A 19,615-nucleotide genomic window follows, 5' to 3' on the forward strand; every position below is an offset into this window, starting at 1 on the left:
CCATTTTGTCACAGGAAAGATTTGCCTCTAGGATGGAGCCCAGGTAGGTAATTTCTTCTTTCCTTGTGACAATATTGTCACCCACTGTAACTGAGAAGCCGTCGGTCTTGCTGAGTTTGTTATTTGAGCCGAAGAGAATGGACTCTGTTTTGCCCAGGTGTAATGATAGTTTGTTATCAGCGAGCCATATGCAGATTCTGCCTAGTTCCGAGCTGAGGGTTTTTTCAACCTGTAACTTGTTCTTGTCAGAGACCAGCAGGGCTGAGTCGTCCGCAAACAGGAACAAGTTGCAGTCACAAGCTCCAGGGTAGATGGCAAATAAGTTAAAAGTCACCATACCAGTACCCATCAGAAACGGTCATTGATTCAAAGTATATATATATATATCTTTTCCCCCCACACTTTATTTGAAAGGTTTCACTTTGCAGGTTTGATTATGTCACTGCTTCTGCGTTCTCCTCTTACCAGCTGTAATTGAAAGAAGGGACTTTGATTGTACATTTTGATTTTACATGGTTGGAACCCAAGTTTAATGTGAGGGGGGGGGGGGGGGGGGGGTTGGGGAGGGGGAACTTGATAAAAGTAAGTTTATGTAAGATTTGTATGTAAAATAAGATTCATAACTAATAAGTCATGATGAGTGTAACTTTCTTTGTGTTGTTATTATTAAGGATCCAAGCAGTAAAGCTGCTGGAACCATATTGTATCTGTTAAAGTGTGTATCTCTGAAACGAAGGGGAACTACACCCCATTTTAAGAATTCACACGTGCTATTTCAATAGTCTGACGGTCCTCACTGATTAGTGAACATGAGCAATTCTACCCAAATCCAAAATCTAGAGTGCTAAAACCCAAATGTGTGACATCATCAGGTATAAAGTGACACTGACAGCACCCAGGGAAATGTTAGTATAGGGCTAACTTTTTCCGTCAGAACTGAGGACCAAGTTTCAAGTTTCTTTATTAGTAGTCATAAAAAAATACAAAATACTTCTCTATGAAATGCTTTTTTCTGTTATGAACTCCTGGGAGTGTGCTAGATAAAAGTAGATAAAAAGTATAAAATAGAACAGAAAGTCAAAAGTACGTAAGCAAAAAGTGTTCAGTCAATATACATACAGTATATACAAAAATAAGTAACAGTGAGTTACAGTACAATACAGTATGTGTATGCAGAAATGGGATGAGGTACAACTTAGGTAAGGTGCAATGAGGTATGAATTGTAGTGCAAATCTCTTTACCAATAAATATAAAGTGTCTAAAGTGAGTAAAGTGGGTGCTAGTACGTGAGTGTTTATTTAAAGTGAGTGTGTACGTGTGGATGTGTGTGCTGTGAGTATTTGATGGTTTGTTACATAGTGTTATTGTCGTTGAGCATCCTGATGGCCTGGGGATAGAAGCTCCTTCCGAGTCTCTCTGTACTGGCCATGAGACTCCGGTATCGCTTGCCTTTTTTTAATTGAATTGAATACTTTGCCTGACCGCAGCAGTTCAAAGAAGCAGTTGTTTGGGTGGCTAGAGTCTTTGATTATTCTCTTAGCCTTGCCCCTGCTTGTTGTAAATGTCCTGGAGAGTGGGAACTGGGAAGCCCACCACCAATTGTGCGTTCGGCTGAACAGGCCACTCTCTGTAGTCTGCTACGGTCTTGTGAGGTGCTATTCCCAAACCAGGAGGTGATGATACCAGTCAGGTGCATGAGTAGAAGATCTTCTGACTCGCTTTGAACTTCCTTGAAGTCTTCCATTGTCAAATGGAGCAGTTCCAGACTATACCTGATTACATCAGATTATGTCACACGTTTAAGTTTGACTTCTCAGTGGTTTCTGGCATGAGTAGCCCATGTCCACAACAACTAGTAAAATTAAACTTTTCTAGGCCATGGATTGTTGATTTGTGTGGTACGCCCCTTTAATGTACCTCAGACGCACATTGATGACACAGCACATGCGCTCTAACTTGCGACACATTATTTTTGCGGATGTTACATTTGATAATTTAGTAAAAGCATCGGTTAGATAACGACATACTTTTGTATTAAAAAAAATGTCGTACCGTGAAGATGAATCTTCGGAGAATGGGGTTGGGTCAGGGTTTCCAAAAAAGTTGGACACTTTCCTATTCAGTAAGTACACTTTCATACAGCTAACGCTAGCACATCATGTGTCCACACGTGGGGTTACTCTGTTCTCTTCACTGTACATGTTCTGATACAACTGATGTTCTTGTAACATTAGCTTAACGGTATGAAATAGAAATACTGGTACGATCTGTGAACGTGGAAGATCGTCAAACAAAACATTCAACTGTATCTTTTCAGGTTGTGAACTGTCCTCTAAAGTACCATTCCACACATTCCAAGGAGACGAAGACGAAGAATTGGAGCACTTTCTTGAACTACGAACGGTATTGGAAACATCGACTTGTATAATAATAGCTGTACTGTAGCGTGTGGATTAGAGATACATGAAACCAAATAGCTATCACCGCAACAATAACGCGGTACTAAAAAGCTATAGGCTAGTAATGATGAATTATGGTATTTACTGCAACATGATGACTAACATGCATATCATTGCCTATATATTGTATGCGAAATTAATCTATTCAATACCAATACTGGAATCTGGCAGTGTTGGGGAAACTACTCTAACTACTAGCTAACTTAACAATGAAAAGCAGTTAAACTACATTGATTGATTGAAAACTTTATTAACAGATTGCAGAATGGGTGTACAAAACAGTACAGCTCAATACTGGGGGATGCAGACCAGAGAAAGACTTTCGTCTTGTTTACATCAGGGTCCCCCATTTTCAATTCATCAGGACATATGACATACATGACATACAGATAGACAGTACTGCTACATCTATACATTTATGACATATACCAGATTTGCAAATACAGTACTGTTTGTGATACAAAAAGTGGTGACTAACATGCATATCATTACCTATTGTATGCTAAATTAATCTATTCAATACCAATACTGGAATCTGGCAGTGTTGGGGAAACTACTCTAAAACTACTAGCTAACTTAACAAAGCAGTTAAACTACATATTAGCTACTTAAATAAAATTTGTTTGTCAAACTAAAACTACTTTGAATATGTGACTCAGATCTGTTTTTTTAACACAAATCGCATATAATCTGACCTTTTCAATAAAAAAATTGGGCCACTTTCATATGTGGTCCTAAATCAGATACAGGTCTGATTTGTTTTGATTAGCTGGCCTCCACTGTACATCAATTTATAAATTAAATCATAAACTGTGACTTCAGTGTCCATGTTTATGTCCATCATTATTGTTAATTTGTTCATGCGGAAATTAATATTGATATATTGGAATCTGATATTGGCCACATTTCAGATCAGATCTGAGCAATACATCAGAATTGAGCACTAAGGCTTGCAGTGTGAACTTATAGTTACACTTAGCATTGGCAACAACTGAACTGATGTGGGTGTGTTTGATTTGGGGACCAGAGCGGGCACACCATCACTTAAGCGCATACCAAAGGATGTGTTTTAACCCTTTCACTACCACACTACCAAAGGGTTAACCCTTCCACTGCGACAATACATAAGGTTAACCCTTTCACTGCCACACAACAAAGGGTTAACCCTTTCACTACCACACTACAGAATGTTAACCCTTTCACTACCACACTACAGATGGTTAACCATCTGTAGTGAAAGGGTTATAGAGGGGACAGGGAGCAGGTTTTGAGGTGGAATCGGGGAAACGCTACATTTCTAGAAAAACATGTAGTTTGTAATTAACTTCCTAAACGACATGATCCAAAGTAGTTACAACTACTGAAGAAGCTACTGACGTTTGAATGTACCGTAGTTAAACTACTGCAAAATAAACTACTGCACAATGTAGTTAAACTACTATCCAACTACTGCACAATGTAGTTAAACTACTATCCAACTACTGCACAATTTAACTACATGTAGTTAACTACTCCCCAACACTGGAGTCTAGATATAGGCATACCGGTAACTGAAAATGTCCCAAGTATTACAATCCAATACCCATAGCTCCATATAACGCATCAAACATCACATGTGGAAGGACCTAGATCTCTTCTGAAGAAAAGGATTAGGCTACATCTGGATATTTTTGTCCAGTGACTGCAAACTAATGGACGTTTAGTCTACCTGTACTATTAATAAATGGACTGATGGAATTGGTGTTGGTCTGTGAATACCAGTAAGTCCATTTGGAATTGGTGTCTGTGCGTCATAGTTTAAGCTGTCGTTTTCATCTCTCGTACCCGTAGGTTTGTCTCGGACCTGAGGCCAAGGAGGAGAGTAATGTGGTGGAGGTGACGGCCATGAACCACCAGGGGAAAACCATCTCGGTGCCGATCGCCAACCTCCACATCAACTGTCTGCCAACGGTAAGTTCTAACTGCCACACCAACTGTCTGCCAATGGTAAGGTCTAACCTCCACACCAACTGTCTGCCAACGGTAAGGTCTAACCTCCACACCAACGGTAAGGTCTAACCTCCACACCAACTGTCGGCCAACGCCCAACGGTAAGGTCTAGTCCTAGACAATTATGCCACATCAATGTGGAACGCCCTACCCAAAGCTGTAAAGGAATGTGAATCCCTACCCACATTCAAAACCGCTCTTAAAGAGCACCTACGGGAGGCTGCAATTCGAAACTGGCCACCGTAAATGTCCAAACCCCCCCACCCCCTCCTAATAGACAGTCTCCTCCCCACCGTATGTATATATTCTCTCCCCACCATATGTATATTTCTCTCCGGCGGCTACGTGGCGTAGTGGGCAAGGCACTCGCCACAAATGCGGAGACGCTGGGCTCGCCTGTTCGAGCCCAGCGCTCCACATTGCTTTCAGTTTAGCTGGTCGTTCATACTAATACACATTGGCCGTATTAGGGGGTGGGAAACTGATGGGTGGGGATCGGGCGCTGTGGACAGCGACTCCTACAGGTCGGTTGGTGCGCCTGCGCAGTAGAATCAGGAAGTGTCGGGGGCAGCGTGAGCCTCCCACGCGTTACTCCTCGCCACTGAGAGATCGAGCTGCGCAGGTGAAAAGATGCGACTGCTGTTACCTCAAGTACCGGAGGGGACTTGTGCTATGTATGACTTAGTCCACATTGCAGCCGGCTTGTGGGAGGCAAGAAACGGCGTTCGTGACAGGGGAGGGTTGAAATTGGATGATACGAAATTGGGATGGGAGAAAATATAGAAAATGGGAGAAAAAGTGGATACATTTTTTTTTATATTTCTCTCCCACCCACCCACCCCCTCCTAATGTACAGTCTCCTCCCCACCGTATGTATATATTCTCTCCCACCCACCCACCCACCCCCTCCTAATGTACAGTCTCCTCCCCATCATATGTATATATTCTCTGTTAGGATCTATGGGTAACAGTACTGTATATTTGCATATCTTATATGTCACAAATGTAACAGTACTATATACCTGTATGTCATGTATGTCCCTATGCCATAAATGTCATGATGTCATGTATGTTGTGCATGTCATAAATGTCACTATGAATTGAAAATGGGGGACCCTGATGTAAACAAGACAAACGTCTTTCTCTGGTCTGCATCCCCTTAACACTATCAGTGCCTTTGATTAACGTTGATTTACCCCGTTGAATGCCACCATCCACTTCAATGTTAGCGTTAAAAACGCCTAATCTATGTTTTAAATTATGGCTATGTGTCTAATCTGCCTGTCGCTTATCAATGACTCGTTTGCAGTCAACATTGTCGAAGCGTATTGTTTTTTTATCGGTTCATTTTCGTTTTATAGCATTTTGAAAAGCCCTCGTTTTCAAGGAAAATATAAAGATTGCATGATAAAACACACACACCAACTTTCTTCCACGCTACTTTCCCCTCACAGCTGATCCAAGAAGAGAGAAAAAAACACGCTAACATACTTTTGCTGATCTAGACTGGTCCTCTGAGCTCCTCTCCAGTCGAGCTTAAATCCAAAATATTGATAAATTGTTGTGTAACATGGCATCTCTTCTCTAGAGTCTTCTTCCTCTGCTTCATGTGAAGTTAAATCTACTCTAGAAGTGAAACTGAAACTTAAAAAGCGTACACAGGTTGAGGGTGGGGGCAGTAGGCAATTAATTTACTCAGTGGATTCATGTACACAGAATGACACCATTATCACTGACTGACTACTGCAGCAAGCCTAGGTGGAACTAAGTATAACTTAATAAAAAAATAATTCTATTTAATAATAATCATCAATCAATAATTTCCCTGTTGTACCGAACCGTGCCCCCGAAACTGAGGTATGTACTTAACCGTGGCTTCTGTGTACCGTTACACCCCTAGTATTGAGATATTTAGGCAGGTATCGAATTGATCATTTTGGTATGGGACACTGATCACTGATCTGTTTTGTGCAACAGAAACTGTTCTGTAATACAATCCCCACACTTTTTTTAATTTCGTTTGTGAAGGCGTTTGAATGTCTTAACTTTTGCCATTACGAAGAATTGCCTGTGTGGATATTAAAGTTTCTCTCGTCACCTCTTCCTCAGGTGAGCTTGGGGGAGTTCGAGCTGAGGGCGCCAGTCACCATCCGTCTGAGGTCTGGAACGGGACCCGTTACCGTCAGTGGCTTTCACCTCATTGGTAATAACAACCAAGTATTTGATCTGGCATCGGAAAATACTGAAGTACTTTTATACCTGACCGATTCCGGAACACATTCTGACTTGTTATTTAGATCTGTTCTGTAAAAAGGAAACTGTCAACAAATATCATTAACTAACATCCAAATTAATGGACTTAGGACCATCCTGGATCAAAGTTAACTGACCTATATACAACAGGTAGGTCCGACTGCGCATTGTGATTGGTCGAGAACTTTCTAAACCGTGAGTGTATCCATGATACACTCAAGGTTAAATCACCATGAATATACCATACTGGCTTTAGAATGTTGTAGAAAGTTTCAACTGCCATTCATCAAACGGAAACTGTCAACATGACCTATTCCGCGGACAACGTTACGTTTGATTTAACGTACCCGTTAACTATAAACGAGTGGATAGATATAGAGGAGTCTAATGCAAGCGAAAGTCGGAAAAAGTCATCAGCCTCGGACAGTTCCAGTTCAATGCCCAGGCCGTCGACTTGGTGGTGTTGCAGCGCGTCCAGCTCATCTTTCGTTGGATAGGCATGTCTAATAATGCTGTTTTTATGAATACCGTTAGATGTAGGCCCGTCCTCTATATTTGACAAGCTGGTTGATAGCCTACCCCATTTTAAATTCCATAGCAACAATGCATCTTTAGGAACTATTTTTCCTATATATAAAATACCCTAGAATTGTCTGTATTCACCTTGTATTTTTCCTGACGGTGCAACTTGCTGTATAAAAGCAATAATACACTCGAACCAGTGGGATATCATGAATATTGCCTGGTAAATTTTTGAGATTGTGTGCTATTTTGCTTCCATAACATGTCTTTTTTCAGACTATTGGAAAGGAAACGTTCAAAATACACATTTAGATGTTTATTTTACTACACTTTGTCACACTGTGCCTGTTGATTTCGCAGCATGCAGATCAGCGATCACTCTCTGCCCAATATCATTATGAGTCACAGCTGTCTCATGCAAAGGGTTTGTCACAAGCAACAAGCTCTCATTGGCTGGTGCAGATTTCTGATAACGTGATTGGTTCAGATGCATCACATGACATTCCTGACATTGCTGTTCTCAGCCGCAGGAGATTCAGCCGAACCTGTCAAAATGCCGAAACTCCGCGTAAAGAGTTCCCAGAAAAGACAGTTGTTTCTAGCAAGAGGGTGTAAGAAAAAGTTAACTTCTACTGAAGTAGAATATGACATGCCTTCACAAAGCGCATCAATGCGTAAACTGTCAATTGGAAAGCAGGAGTGTTTAGACAGCGGGGGTGACCAAACACCAAACCTCGTCACACAGCAGTGGCTGATAGTTCACGTAGCCCGCTTGAATGAACTGATCGGCGGGTTGATGGGTCCTAATTGCGCAGGGACAGGGCTTCAAATTATCATCGATCCGCAGAATCAGGGGTTCTGTAGCAGTTTGCTAATTGAGTGCAGTCTGTGCCAAAAAGATCAGTACCGCAAAAGTGTCTATATATACAATGTCTACGTATCCACGACTCAACCAGGAACGATGTGGCATTTGATGTGAATGTGCGCATGGTGCTCTTACCGCACAAGTTAGGGTCGGGGTATGCAGCCCTCAGAAAGATCATTGTTGGGGATCCCTGGATTTCACGTCAAAACATACCAGAAACGCAACAAAAGAGTGACTGGTATGGAAACAGGGTTGAGAAGAAGAACTGTCTCCGTCTGTCTCTCTCTCTGGCTGTGTTGTATATGGAATAGATGAAGTAATGACCACATACTTATTGTATGTTATGTTTCTACCACTAAAGTAAAAAGAAAGGTTGATCAGATGTACAGTCCCTATATATTTACAAATATACCCATGGTAATTATGTTGGTGTGTAATATATTATTTGCATATTTTACAATATATTTTGATATGGTGGGAAATATAATGTGCTTTAAAATAATGATTGAAAATACATTTCCGTTAGGGGTAATTGACATTTCATTTTAGTGGCAGAAATTGAGAGAGGCTTGGAGTCACTGCACAGGACTAGGGAGCAGGTCAGTCAGGCGTATGCAGATGTTGACCCAGATGTGGCAGAGTTGCTGAGGCAGGATGCAGATGCAGTTATAAACATAAGTGTTTCATTCTTTTGCTGGCACCTGGCAAAAAAGAGGCTTCAGTTCACGTTACGGAATCGGCATGTGCATTGACCTCCTTACAGGACTGGTGATAGACTATGAGGTCCTATCCTCATACTGTCATGGGGAAACTGACTGCCAATAAATGCAAAACCTTGCAAGATTATTATAGGGGGGCAATTTTGGATAACCAGGGTTCAATAGATCAAATGAAGACCGCAATATGGGCAGGTCTCCTCCACTCCATGTCCACTGATGACAACCCTATGCACACCAGGTGCAGTCTCTCGTGGTGCTGGTATAGGAAAGCAGAGGAGAATGGGGAAACACCGGATAGCCACAAATGCCATGCTGGAAGTTTCTTAAGAGAGGTGGGGAGGAAACGTATACCAGTTTACCACCGCATGTCAAGTGACAGTCTACTGCAGCGAATGCAGCATGGAGGCACTCAAAATGCAAATGAGTGCCTCATCTCTGTTATATGGACGCAATGTCCAGAAACAGTCTTTGTGGGGGAAAAGCAGGCTTGAGGCAGCAGCAAGTATGGCCATCTCCACTTTCAACGAAGGTGCCTCTGCCATGCTAAGTGTTATGGAGAGGTTGTGGCTTCATAGCGCTTATGTTACCATGAATTCAATGAGGGACACTGATATGCTCAGAATCGCAAAAGCTGAGGCCATCACAACCGCCAGTGCAAAACGTAGGCGCAAGAGTCTGAGCACAGCCAGAAAAGTTAAACGACACCAGCAGGAAATTAGTGAGTGTCCTACATATGGAGCGGGCATGGACATCTAAGTCAACAGTAATAGTAACAGTGTTACTGTGGTAGTTACTGGTGGCAGTGTGTGGGTGACTGGGTTACTGTGGTTGCCTGGTGTGGACCCAGGAAATTACTGGTTCTGTTCAGTTGAAGGCCTGTTATAATTCAGTTATGAATTTTGATGTGTTGATGTATTAGTTTTAGATAATATTATATTGTTGTTGCTAAGTATTTTATTAGATATGCTGTCTGTAAATAGTGGTTTCAAATACAAATGTATGTAATTTTACAATACAAATCTTTAATACAAATCAATACAATATAAATCGTTTTCTCAAAATGAGTTTTTCCTCATAATCTGAGCCAGAAATCTCCACTTCAGTAGCACTCGCATACACCAAATCTTCCACTTTTATTCATATCTATATTCTGAATGTATTTACAGAAGGGTTTGTTGATATCTCATTCATAGCCTGATTTATATCACATTTTATTCCTAGAAACATGGCGGAATATGGAATTTCACAATACAAATCTTTTAAAGGCCGTTTTCTCAAAATTAGTTTTTCCTCATACTCTGAGCCAGAAATCTGCACTTCAGTAGCACTCGCATACACCAAACCTTCCACTTTTTTTCATATCTATATTCTGAAGGTATTTGCAGAAGGGTTTGTTGATATCTCTTTCATAGCCTGATTTATATCACATTGTATTCCTAAAAACATGGCGAAAATATATTTCTTATGAGTGTTGACAGTATTTTCTGATTTATGGAGTGATAAAAAAGAGATATCCAAAATCCCCTCTGTTAGAACCTTTCACTCTAATATGTCAACAAAATGAAACTATAATTTTGAAAATGGCTTTATCCAATGTTCAGATTTCTGTCCTGGAATTATATGAAAATTAGTGCATATTTAAGTAGATCATGCCTCATTTGCATATTTAAACATACAATTTCAGAAAACTTGTAATACAAAAAAGTCTTGCATTAATATAAGTAATCAATCGGGGAAGTTTCATTGTGATATTATCTATTAGTTAAATCTTTTACCCTTGTCACCTGTAGTGTCTCGCCTTAAAGAGGCACTATGCAATTTGTTGTACATTGTCTCATGTACAGTTGGTCAGTTTGTGACGCACACTAAAGAACCTGATAAACTTTCATGTCAACTATGTGAATAAATACATAATTCCTGCTTTTTGCCTTTTATGGGTATTTCTTCTTCAGTTACACAAATATTGTGATGTATCGTAGATTACATTTCTTGCAATAGAAAGATTATTGCAGATTCCGATTTTATTTGCCATATGCAACAAGTACAATGGAATTCTTACTCTCCGTTTGCTCTACAGCATAAAGGAATAAAAAGCAACCATTAACAATAAAAAAGCAGGTATTTATATACAATAAATTGTCTGCGGTATGTGCAATAACATAGCACATATCGTGGTATTATCGTTATCGAGGGCCAAATATCTATCATGATATTATCCTTATTGAGGGCCAAATATCAGTATCGTGATATTATCCTTTTTGAGGACCAAATATCAGTATTGTGATATTATCTTTATCTTTTCGAGGGCCAAATATCAGTATTGTGATCATATTATCCAGGGCCAAATATCGTGATATTATCCTTATCGAGGGCCAAATATCAGTATCGTGATATTATCCTTATCGAGGGCCAAATATCAGTATTATGATATCCTTATCGACGGCCAAATATCAGTATCGTGATATTATCCTTATCGAGGGCCAAATATCAGTATTGTGATATATTATCTTTATCTTATCGAGGGCCAAATATCAGTATTGTGATATTATCCTTTGAGGGCCAAATATCAGTATTGTGATATTATCCTTATCGAGGGCCAAATATCAGTATTGTGATATTATACTTATCAAGGGCGATATCAGTATTGTGATATTATCCTTATCGAGGGCCAAATATCAGTATCGTGATATTATCCTTATCGAGGGCTAGATATCAGTATTGTGATATTATCCTTATCGAGGGCCAGATATCAGTATTGTGATATTATCCTTATCGAGGGCCAGATATCAGTATCGTGATATTATCCTTATCGAGGGCCAGATATCAGTATTGTGATATTATCCTTATCGAGGGCCAAATATCAGTATTGTGATATTATCCTTATCGAGGGCCAAATATCAGTATTGTGATATTATCCTTTTCGAGGGCCAAATATCAGTATTGTGATATTATCCTTTTCGAGGGCCAAATATCAGTATTGGGAGTTACTCGTATCGCCCCCCAGTGCTTCTCAGCGTCCTGGTTTTGACCGATCGATCAAGACGCTTGATGGCGATGTTTTCTTTTTAAAATCATGATGACATTGAAAGCGATGATGATTCAACAGCGGCTCCTCTCCTCCCACAGCTTCTCCCTCCACAGAGGGCGAGTCCGACCTGTCCGATGAGGACGAGGAAGACGAGGAGATCAGCCCTATCAAACCGGCCAAGAAGAAGCAGAAGCAGTAGATCCGTCTCTCTCCCGCCTCCCGAGTCACTGTGAAGAGAGGAGCTCTCTTTGTACCAAAACGGGGACATTTTTTACAGAAAAGCTACGTTTGTTCCCAGTGTGCATAGAGCCTGATCTCCGCACGGCGTTTGGCTGCATATAGGGATCAGCTTGGAGATCCTTGAGATCTCTTCTTTTTATTTATTTTTTACTGTATGTGATACAATAGAAAATATAGAGAATACATCTTTAACCCTTTCACTACCACCCTACCGAAGGTTAACATTTCAGTGTGGTAGTGAAAGGGTCAACGACCAGTTTCACCAGCAGTGATTTCTTCTTTTATCTGAGCATACATTGTTGTTTTTGAGTAAAACAAAAAAAACATTACGTGTCTACTTCGCATGCTATGGTATTTTGTTCTTCTCGCAGGGGGGGTTCTCCTCGCAGGGTGTTCTCCTGTCCCAAAAGTTTATTAGCTGCCAAGATAAACGTGTGTTACTCTCGAGCAAATGGCAATGTTCTTAGTGCCAAGATCAGTGCCAAGATCATTTCGTGAAATCTCGCCCCCTGAGTTTAAGCTGAATTAGGACAACTGATTATGAATTGCCGGGAGTCTTCTATTTTAAGCCATCAGTTGATTTCAACTGGAACTGTATATTGCAAGAGTAGCTATACAATCTACAACTGTTACCCAACCTTGTATTTATCACTAGGAGCACCTAGTGTAGAATGTTCCTCCTGGTATGTGATATTCTTACCTTGAAGGGTGAAAACTTTATACATTATATAATAACTTTGTACATTTGTAGATTGCATCAATAAAATAACAACTTAGGGACTGTTATAGTTTTATTTATTTTTATGAAATCACATTTTGACACTAAACACATTGGTTTTTGGTCCATCACAGACTTTGTTGAATTGGCCGACCTCAAACCCTGCCCTCTTTTCTGGTCTCAAGCTCATAGTAGTAGAAAAAGAAATACACATCTTAGTAAAAACACTTGTAAACCTTTGAGCTCATACAGTATATCAAGGGGAAGGGATATATTGCCATTGTAACATATATCATTGTAAATACATTTTGATAGCCAGGTATAATTACCTAAAAAGCAGACCTTCCCTGTAGATTTGGCATGGCTGTGGGCTGTGGGCGGTGGGATGTAACTGGTTCATGTAAACCATTCCTACCGAGAACCCTACATGTGTGAGGTCGGTCTGCCCGTCCAGTCTGTCCCATCAGAGCCCCTTGTTAAAGTAGACGTATTGCACTTTGTCTCCGTATTGAGACACGGTGGAGTTCCTTAGCTCTGGCTCCAGTTTGGACACAGCCATGGAACTAGAAAGGACACACACAAACGAAGGATGGACACTGACAATGTCTCAGTAGAGAGATGCATCATCATTTACATTTCACTTCACTATGATTTAAAGGAATACAGATATTTTGGCAAATAAGCTCAGCTCTGGTTTTCAAACTCCGGTTCCCAGCAGGGGGGGGGGGGGGGTTGCAGGATGAGGGCAAAAGCCAAGTAGCCTAGTGTATACTGTACAAGTAATGCTATATTATTTTCACAAACAGTTGACCAATCACAAGCCTCTTTTCTCGATCCTCCAATCACAACAGTTGGGAGAAAAGGAGGCAGGGCTTGAAATAGATAGATGTAACTCTTTCATCCTGCGCCCCCTGCTGGAGACCCAAGGAGGTTTTGAAAACAACTGTAGTGATTAGTAGAATAGTGCCAATCTCCTTTATTTTAACTCAAGGGACACTGAGGTTTCCCTCATTTACAGTGACGTTGAGTATACAACTAAGAGATCAAATAGTTAAAATAAGATATAAAATGTGCATGGTGCTATGCTAATACTTATATACTGGACAATATATAGTGGATCATCTAAAATACAAGGTCAAGTTGATCCATCTAGTTGAGATTTGATTTGATTTGATTTGATTTGAAATCTTTATTTCAAACATGTAAATAAATACAAACATAAAATCAAAACAAATCATTGATCTCAAGAAATGTAATGAAAAAATAAACAAAAGCAAAACAACTCAATTTACATGTTCGAAAAGGAGTAGGAAGTTAATTTAGCACTCACATGGCAGTTAATAATAATAATAATCGAAAAGTAAACTACCACAAAGTGCTGGTTTAAGATGATCAAAGACCTAATTCATTTCAAACCTTTATTTTCTCTCATTTACAGTCATGTCGAGTGACTTCACCAACATGTAAATTCTAAATTGTAAAGAGGCATATCCACAGAGAAAACAGACATCATTCACACCAATCAATGATATATTTATATAATCCCTTGAAATATCAGTTATTTATCACTATCTAAGTACTGACCACCAAGGGGTCACATGACTATGTTTTGGGGGGGTTGTGAGTAGCAGGCTGACCTCCATGTATGAAGATTATTTTATTCTCAATGTACACAAGGCAATTGCAATGTGTCTTTTCCCTATCCCTCCTAGTTACACATACACACAGTCCCCCACACATATGCATTAATGCAGTACAGCGCCGCTGGAGCAGTTGTTGGGGCTCAGTGCCTTGCTGTACATGTGTGTTATGACGAGTTTTTCTAGAGGGGTCGCGAGATGATTTCCAGAATGTATTGATTTCATAGAATGTCTGAAATAGGCCTATATTATAATTAAAAACAATTAAAATACATGGGGCGGCTATGTTGCGTAGTGGGCAAGGCGCTCGCCACGAAATCTGGAGACGCTGGGCTTGCCTGTTCCAGCCCAGTGCTCCACATTTGCTTTCAGTTTAGCTGGTCGCCCGTACTAATACACATTGGCCGTATTAGGGGGTGGGAAACTGATGGGTGGGGATTGGGCGTTGTGGACAGCGACTCCTACAGGTCGGTTGGTGCGCCTGCGCAGTAGAATCAGGAAGTGTCGGGGGCAGCGTGAGCCTCCCACGCGTTACTCCTCGCCACTGAGAGATCGAGCTGCGCAGGTGAAAAGATGCGACTGCTGTTACCTCAAGTACCGGAGGGGACTTGTGCTATGTATGACTTAGTCCACATTGCAGCCGGCTTGTGGGAGGCAAGAAACAGCGTTCGTGACAGGGGAGGGTTGAATTGGATGATACGAAATTGGGATGGGAGAAAATATAGAAAATGGGAGAAAAAGTGGATAAAAAAAAAACAATTAAAATACATTAAACTGGTAACAAATGCTTTTGAGGGTGGTCATGTGGCGTAGCGGAGATTGTGCTTGTCACCAATGCAAGAGGCTGCGGTCTCGACTCCCGGAGACTCGTTTGGCTGAGTTAGGGGGAGGGGAGCCGTGGGTGGGTCCTGGGCGTTGTGGACAGCGACCCCTACAGTTCGGTCGGGGCGCCTGCTCAGCGAAGGTAGGATCTGGTGAGAGGTGTGCGGCCTCCCACACGTTACACTCTCCCAGTGAGAATCTGCACGGCCAGGCTGGCTGCCGTGTCGGAGGAAAGCATGTGACAGTCTCCGGCCTCTCGGACCAACAGTAGGGGAAAGTGCGCAACAACCAGGAAGGGTGGGATGGGAGAAAAATCGGGAAAAAGAGGGGAAGAAAGATAATAAAAAAAAAAAATCTGATGAGGAGATGCACTGTTTGACAGACTAATATCCTCATAAGTATCTATTAATTCGGGGAGCTCCCGTAGCTCACCGCATATCTCAGCTCTATTTCTGCGTCAGGGAAAACCGTGCTCGTCACGGATCTGGGGGACACGAGTTCGATTCCCGGACCCGCCGTCATTTCTCAGAATGTCTTCCCCTGCTCTACATCCCATTTCAACCTGTTTCTGTCGGTCATGCTTGACCAGAAAAGCGATAAACGCTAAAAAATAAAGTTTAAAAAAAAAAGTATCTATTAATTCGTATCAATTTGATACTCTTTGGGCTTGTTTTTATCTACTTATTCTGAAACAGTTGAAATTAAAATTTTCGCTAGCAAGATCTCATTATTCATTCATTCATTCCATTAAGCCTACTGCCAGCAGGCACATTTAAAGAAATATAATCTAAGCAGGTGGCTGGGTGGCGCAGCGGACATTGCGCTCGTCACCAACGCACGAGACACCGGTATCGAATCCGGCTGTCGGCGTTGCCTCCGGCTTGGGCCGGCCGTCATACTAACTCAATTGGCAGAGTTAGCGGGTGGGAAGTCGATGGGTGGTAATCTGGACGTTGTAAACAGCTACTCCTACAGGTCGGTTGGGGCGCCTGCACAACAGAGACAGGAAAATGGCGGGGGCAGTGTGAGCCTCCTACACGTTACTCCTCGCCAAATGAGAGTCCGCGCTGGCAGGTGAAAAGATGCGACTGGCTGCCTACACATGTATCGGAGGGGACATGCGATGGGCTTCTATCCTCCCTACAACCGGCCAGTTGGGGGCACATGCGAGCAACGTTCAAGACAGGGGAGGGGAGAATTGGCTTGGCTAAATTGGGATGGGAGAAAAAGAGGAGAAAAAGTGGATAAAAAAAAAATATATATATATATATATATATATATATATATATATAATCTGATTGATTGGGGTAATGAGGGACTTAAAATGTGCCTATAGATATGCATTTAACTTGTCTGCGATATCTTCCCGTTAGAAAATCATGGTTTTCGGGGATCGACACTGGCTGCCTTTTCAGCTGAGGCGGTCACGCGCAATTATATTTATTATTATTTATTATAAAGAGAGTGTTTGCGACTGGATCAGCCTTCGAGGAACCGGGATAGCCTGATTTCAATCATCGGGTTAATTGAATCTGGCTAATGGGACTTTTGATCGACTTAGTTGAACCACGAATGGGGCCCTGGAGATGGGTGACGCAGCATTGCGATTAGTGTAGTTGACTAGGGCATTGAAGACTGGTTTACCCACTGCCACAACACCACTGCTGGGACTGTCCTACAGCGTGGAACACAAGACACACATTTTCTAAATACGTATTGTTGTAAAGAAATAAAAGCTATTCTCATGTTCCATGATACTGATTGATTGATTCTTTGATTCTTTGATGTTTGTGTCATGCACACAAAGTGTCCAACCCTCACAGGTTTATAAGACACCAAAAATACTGTTGCAGTGTTCCATTATTTCATTAAACATTACATTTCATTATCTAAATACGGATTATATATATACAGATCACAGCTCGGTCTTAAACAAACCAAATGATCACACAGCTATAAACTCCATTTCCGCCTGTCTCTTAGCAATAAACAAATGGATGACGAACAACTTCCTAAAATTAAATGAGGGCAAAACTGAAATCCTACTAGTCGGTCCTATAACAAAAAGAGAAATGTTACAGAGCAATATGGGGCAACTTACTCCTTGGATCAAACCCGAAGTTACAAGTCTTGGTGTTATAATAGACTCAGACCTAAGCTTTAAATCACACATCAACAAGGTGACAAAAACATAATTTTTCCACCTTAGAAACATAGCTAAGGTACGGCTGTTTATAAATCTGAATATATCTGAATAATGCCTTTATCTCAAGCCGACTTGACTACTGTAATGCACTCCTCACTGGCCTCCCAAAAAAAACACAGAACGACTCCAACTCATTCAAAACTCGGCAGCTAGGCTACTAACTAGAACCAAGAGGAGAGACCACATCAGTCCAGTATTAGCTAACCAACACTGGCTTCCGGTAACATTTAGAATTAATTTCAAGGTCCTCCTTATATACAAAGCACTAAATGGAACAGGACCAAGCTACATTGCAAATTCTCTAGTCAACTATGTGCCTCCTAGAACATTGCGATCATCTACTACTGGTCTTTTGAAGGTTCCAAGCCACAGTCTAAGGCAAATCGGGGATGCAGCCTTTGCAAACTATGCACCAAAGTTATGGAACACCTATGGACATTAGGGAAGCTATATCTCTTAATATTTAAAAAAAAATAAGCTCAAATAAGCTTACCTCTTCACCATAGCCTTCTAATACACTCCGCTGTTGATTGTACGGTAGCACTATTTTACTGTCCATTCTATTGCATAATTTTACTATCTATTCTATTCTACTATTTTATTGCACTGTATTATTTTACTCAGTCTATTGCTTTTTATTACAGGTTCAAAACTGTCAGGTATTAAACTGTGTGGGTATCAAACAAGAGACTGTCCGGCTTTAAAACTGTGTAGGACGGTCCCAGGCCTAGAACTGCACCCTGAGAGAGGGAACTGCGCCCTGAGAGGGAGGTTTGCCCTCGGTGGGAGGTTCAAAGGGACGAACTAGATTCTTGTACCGGATCTCCTCTTTGGTAAAAAAGAATACCCTGAAGACTCTGGAGCACTCATTCAAGGGTACTACGACTATGCTTGCACCTCATGGTACCAAAGCACCTCAAAGGCGCTAAAAACTAAATTACAAACATCACAAAACAAACTGGTCAGACTACTGCTTGACCTTACTCGTAGAACCCACCTCACCCCTGCCCACTTTGACAACATAGGATGGCTTAGAGTAGACGACAGAGTACAGCAACTTGCAATGGGCCTGGTCTACAAGATACACTACACCACTCAGGTACCCATGTACATGTCAAAATACTTCCCAAAGGTCAGTGAATACCATGGTCACAACACCAGAGGGAGCTCCACAAATCATGTTATACCCAGATTCGGCTCAAACAAGGGACGTTATGCAATTATGCCACATCAATGTGGAATGCCTTTCCTACCTGCACAAAGAGCTTTATAATTGCCTGTCCTTCATGAATTCACACATGCACTCACAGAGCAATGGCAGCCAGACTCATTGGGAGCAATTTGGGGTTTAGTGTCTTGCCCAAGGACACTTTGGCATGTGAACAGAAGGAGCTGGGATTCAAACCAATGACCAAACTATTGACCATATGATAATTAGTTGACCTGCTCTACCTCTGAGCCAGTATTTTGTGGTACATTGAGGTATACTTTGGGGAACTTGGAGGTTCTTTGGGGTATTTTGTGATACTTTTGGTTTAGGGTATACTTTGGGGTACTTTGTGGTACTTTGGGGTATTTTCTGGTACTTTGGGGTATTTTGGGGTATACTTTGGGGTACTTTGGGGTATTTTCTGGTATACTTTGGGGTATTTTAGGGTACTTTGGGGTATTTTAGGGTATTTTCTGGTACTTTGGGGTATTTTGGGGTACTTTGGGGTATTTTATGGTATTTTGGGGTATACTTTGGGGTATACTTTGGGGTATTTTAGTGTATTTTGGGGTACTTTGGGGGTATTTTGGGGGTATTTTTGGGTACTTTGGGGTATTTTGGGGTGTTTTAGGGTACTTTGGGGTATTTTGGGGTATTTTTGGGTACTTTGGGGTATTTTGGGGTATTTTGGGGTACTTTGGGGTATTTTGGGGTACTTTGGGGTATTTTTGGGTACTTTGGGGTATTTTGGGGTATTTTGGGGTATACTTTGGGGTACTTTCGGGTATTTTAGGGTACTTTGGGGTATTTTGGGGTATACTTTGGGGTATTTTGGGGTACTTTGGGGTATTTTGGGGTACTTTAGGGTATTTTCTGGTACTTTGGGGTGATTAGTAGGACCCCCCCACCCCTCTCCTCCCCACCGCATGTATATATTCTCTCC

General features: G+C 41.3%; 1 protein-coding gene across 1 annotated transcript; it reads left to right on the forward strand.

The window, feature by feature from the left end:
- Positions 1 to 1,951: 1,951 nt before the first annotated feature.
- Positions 1,952 to 12,405, forward strand: npm3 (nucleophosmin/nucleoplasmin, 3). The gene is made up of 5 exons (XM_084321082.1): positions 1,952 to 2,123; positions 2,319 to 2,404; positions 4,291 to 4,410; positions 6,559 to 6,652; positions 11,935 to 12,405. Exons 1-5 carry the CDS (start codon positions 2,045 to 2,047, stop codon positions 12,033 to 12,035), a joined length of 480 nt encoding a protein of 159 aa, XP_084177208.1. The 5' UTR covers positions 1,952 to 2,044; the 3' UTR covers positions 12,036 to 12,405.
- Positions 12,406 to 19,615: the final 7,210 nt, after the last annotated feature.

The sequence above is a fragment of the Notolepis coatsorum genome (assembly GCF_963971535.1).
Source record: "Notolepis coatsorum genome assembly, chromosome: 9".
NCBI classification, from domain to species: domain Eukaryota; kingdom Metazoa; phylum Chordata; class Actinopteri; order Aulopiformes; family Paralepididae; genus Notolepis; species Notolepis coatsorum.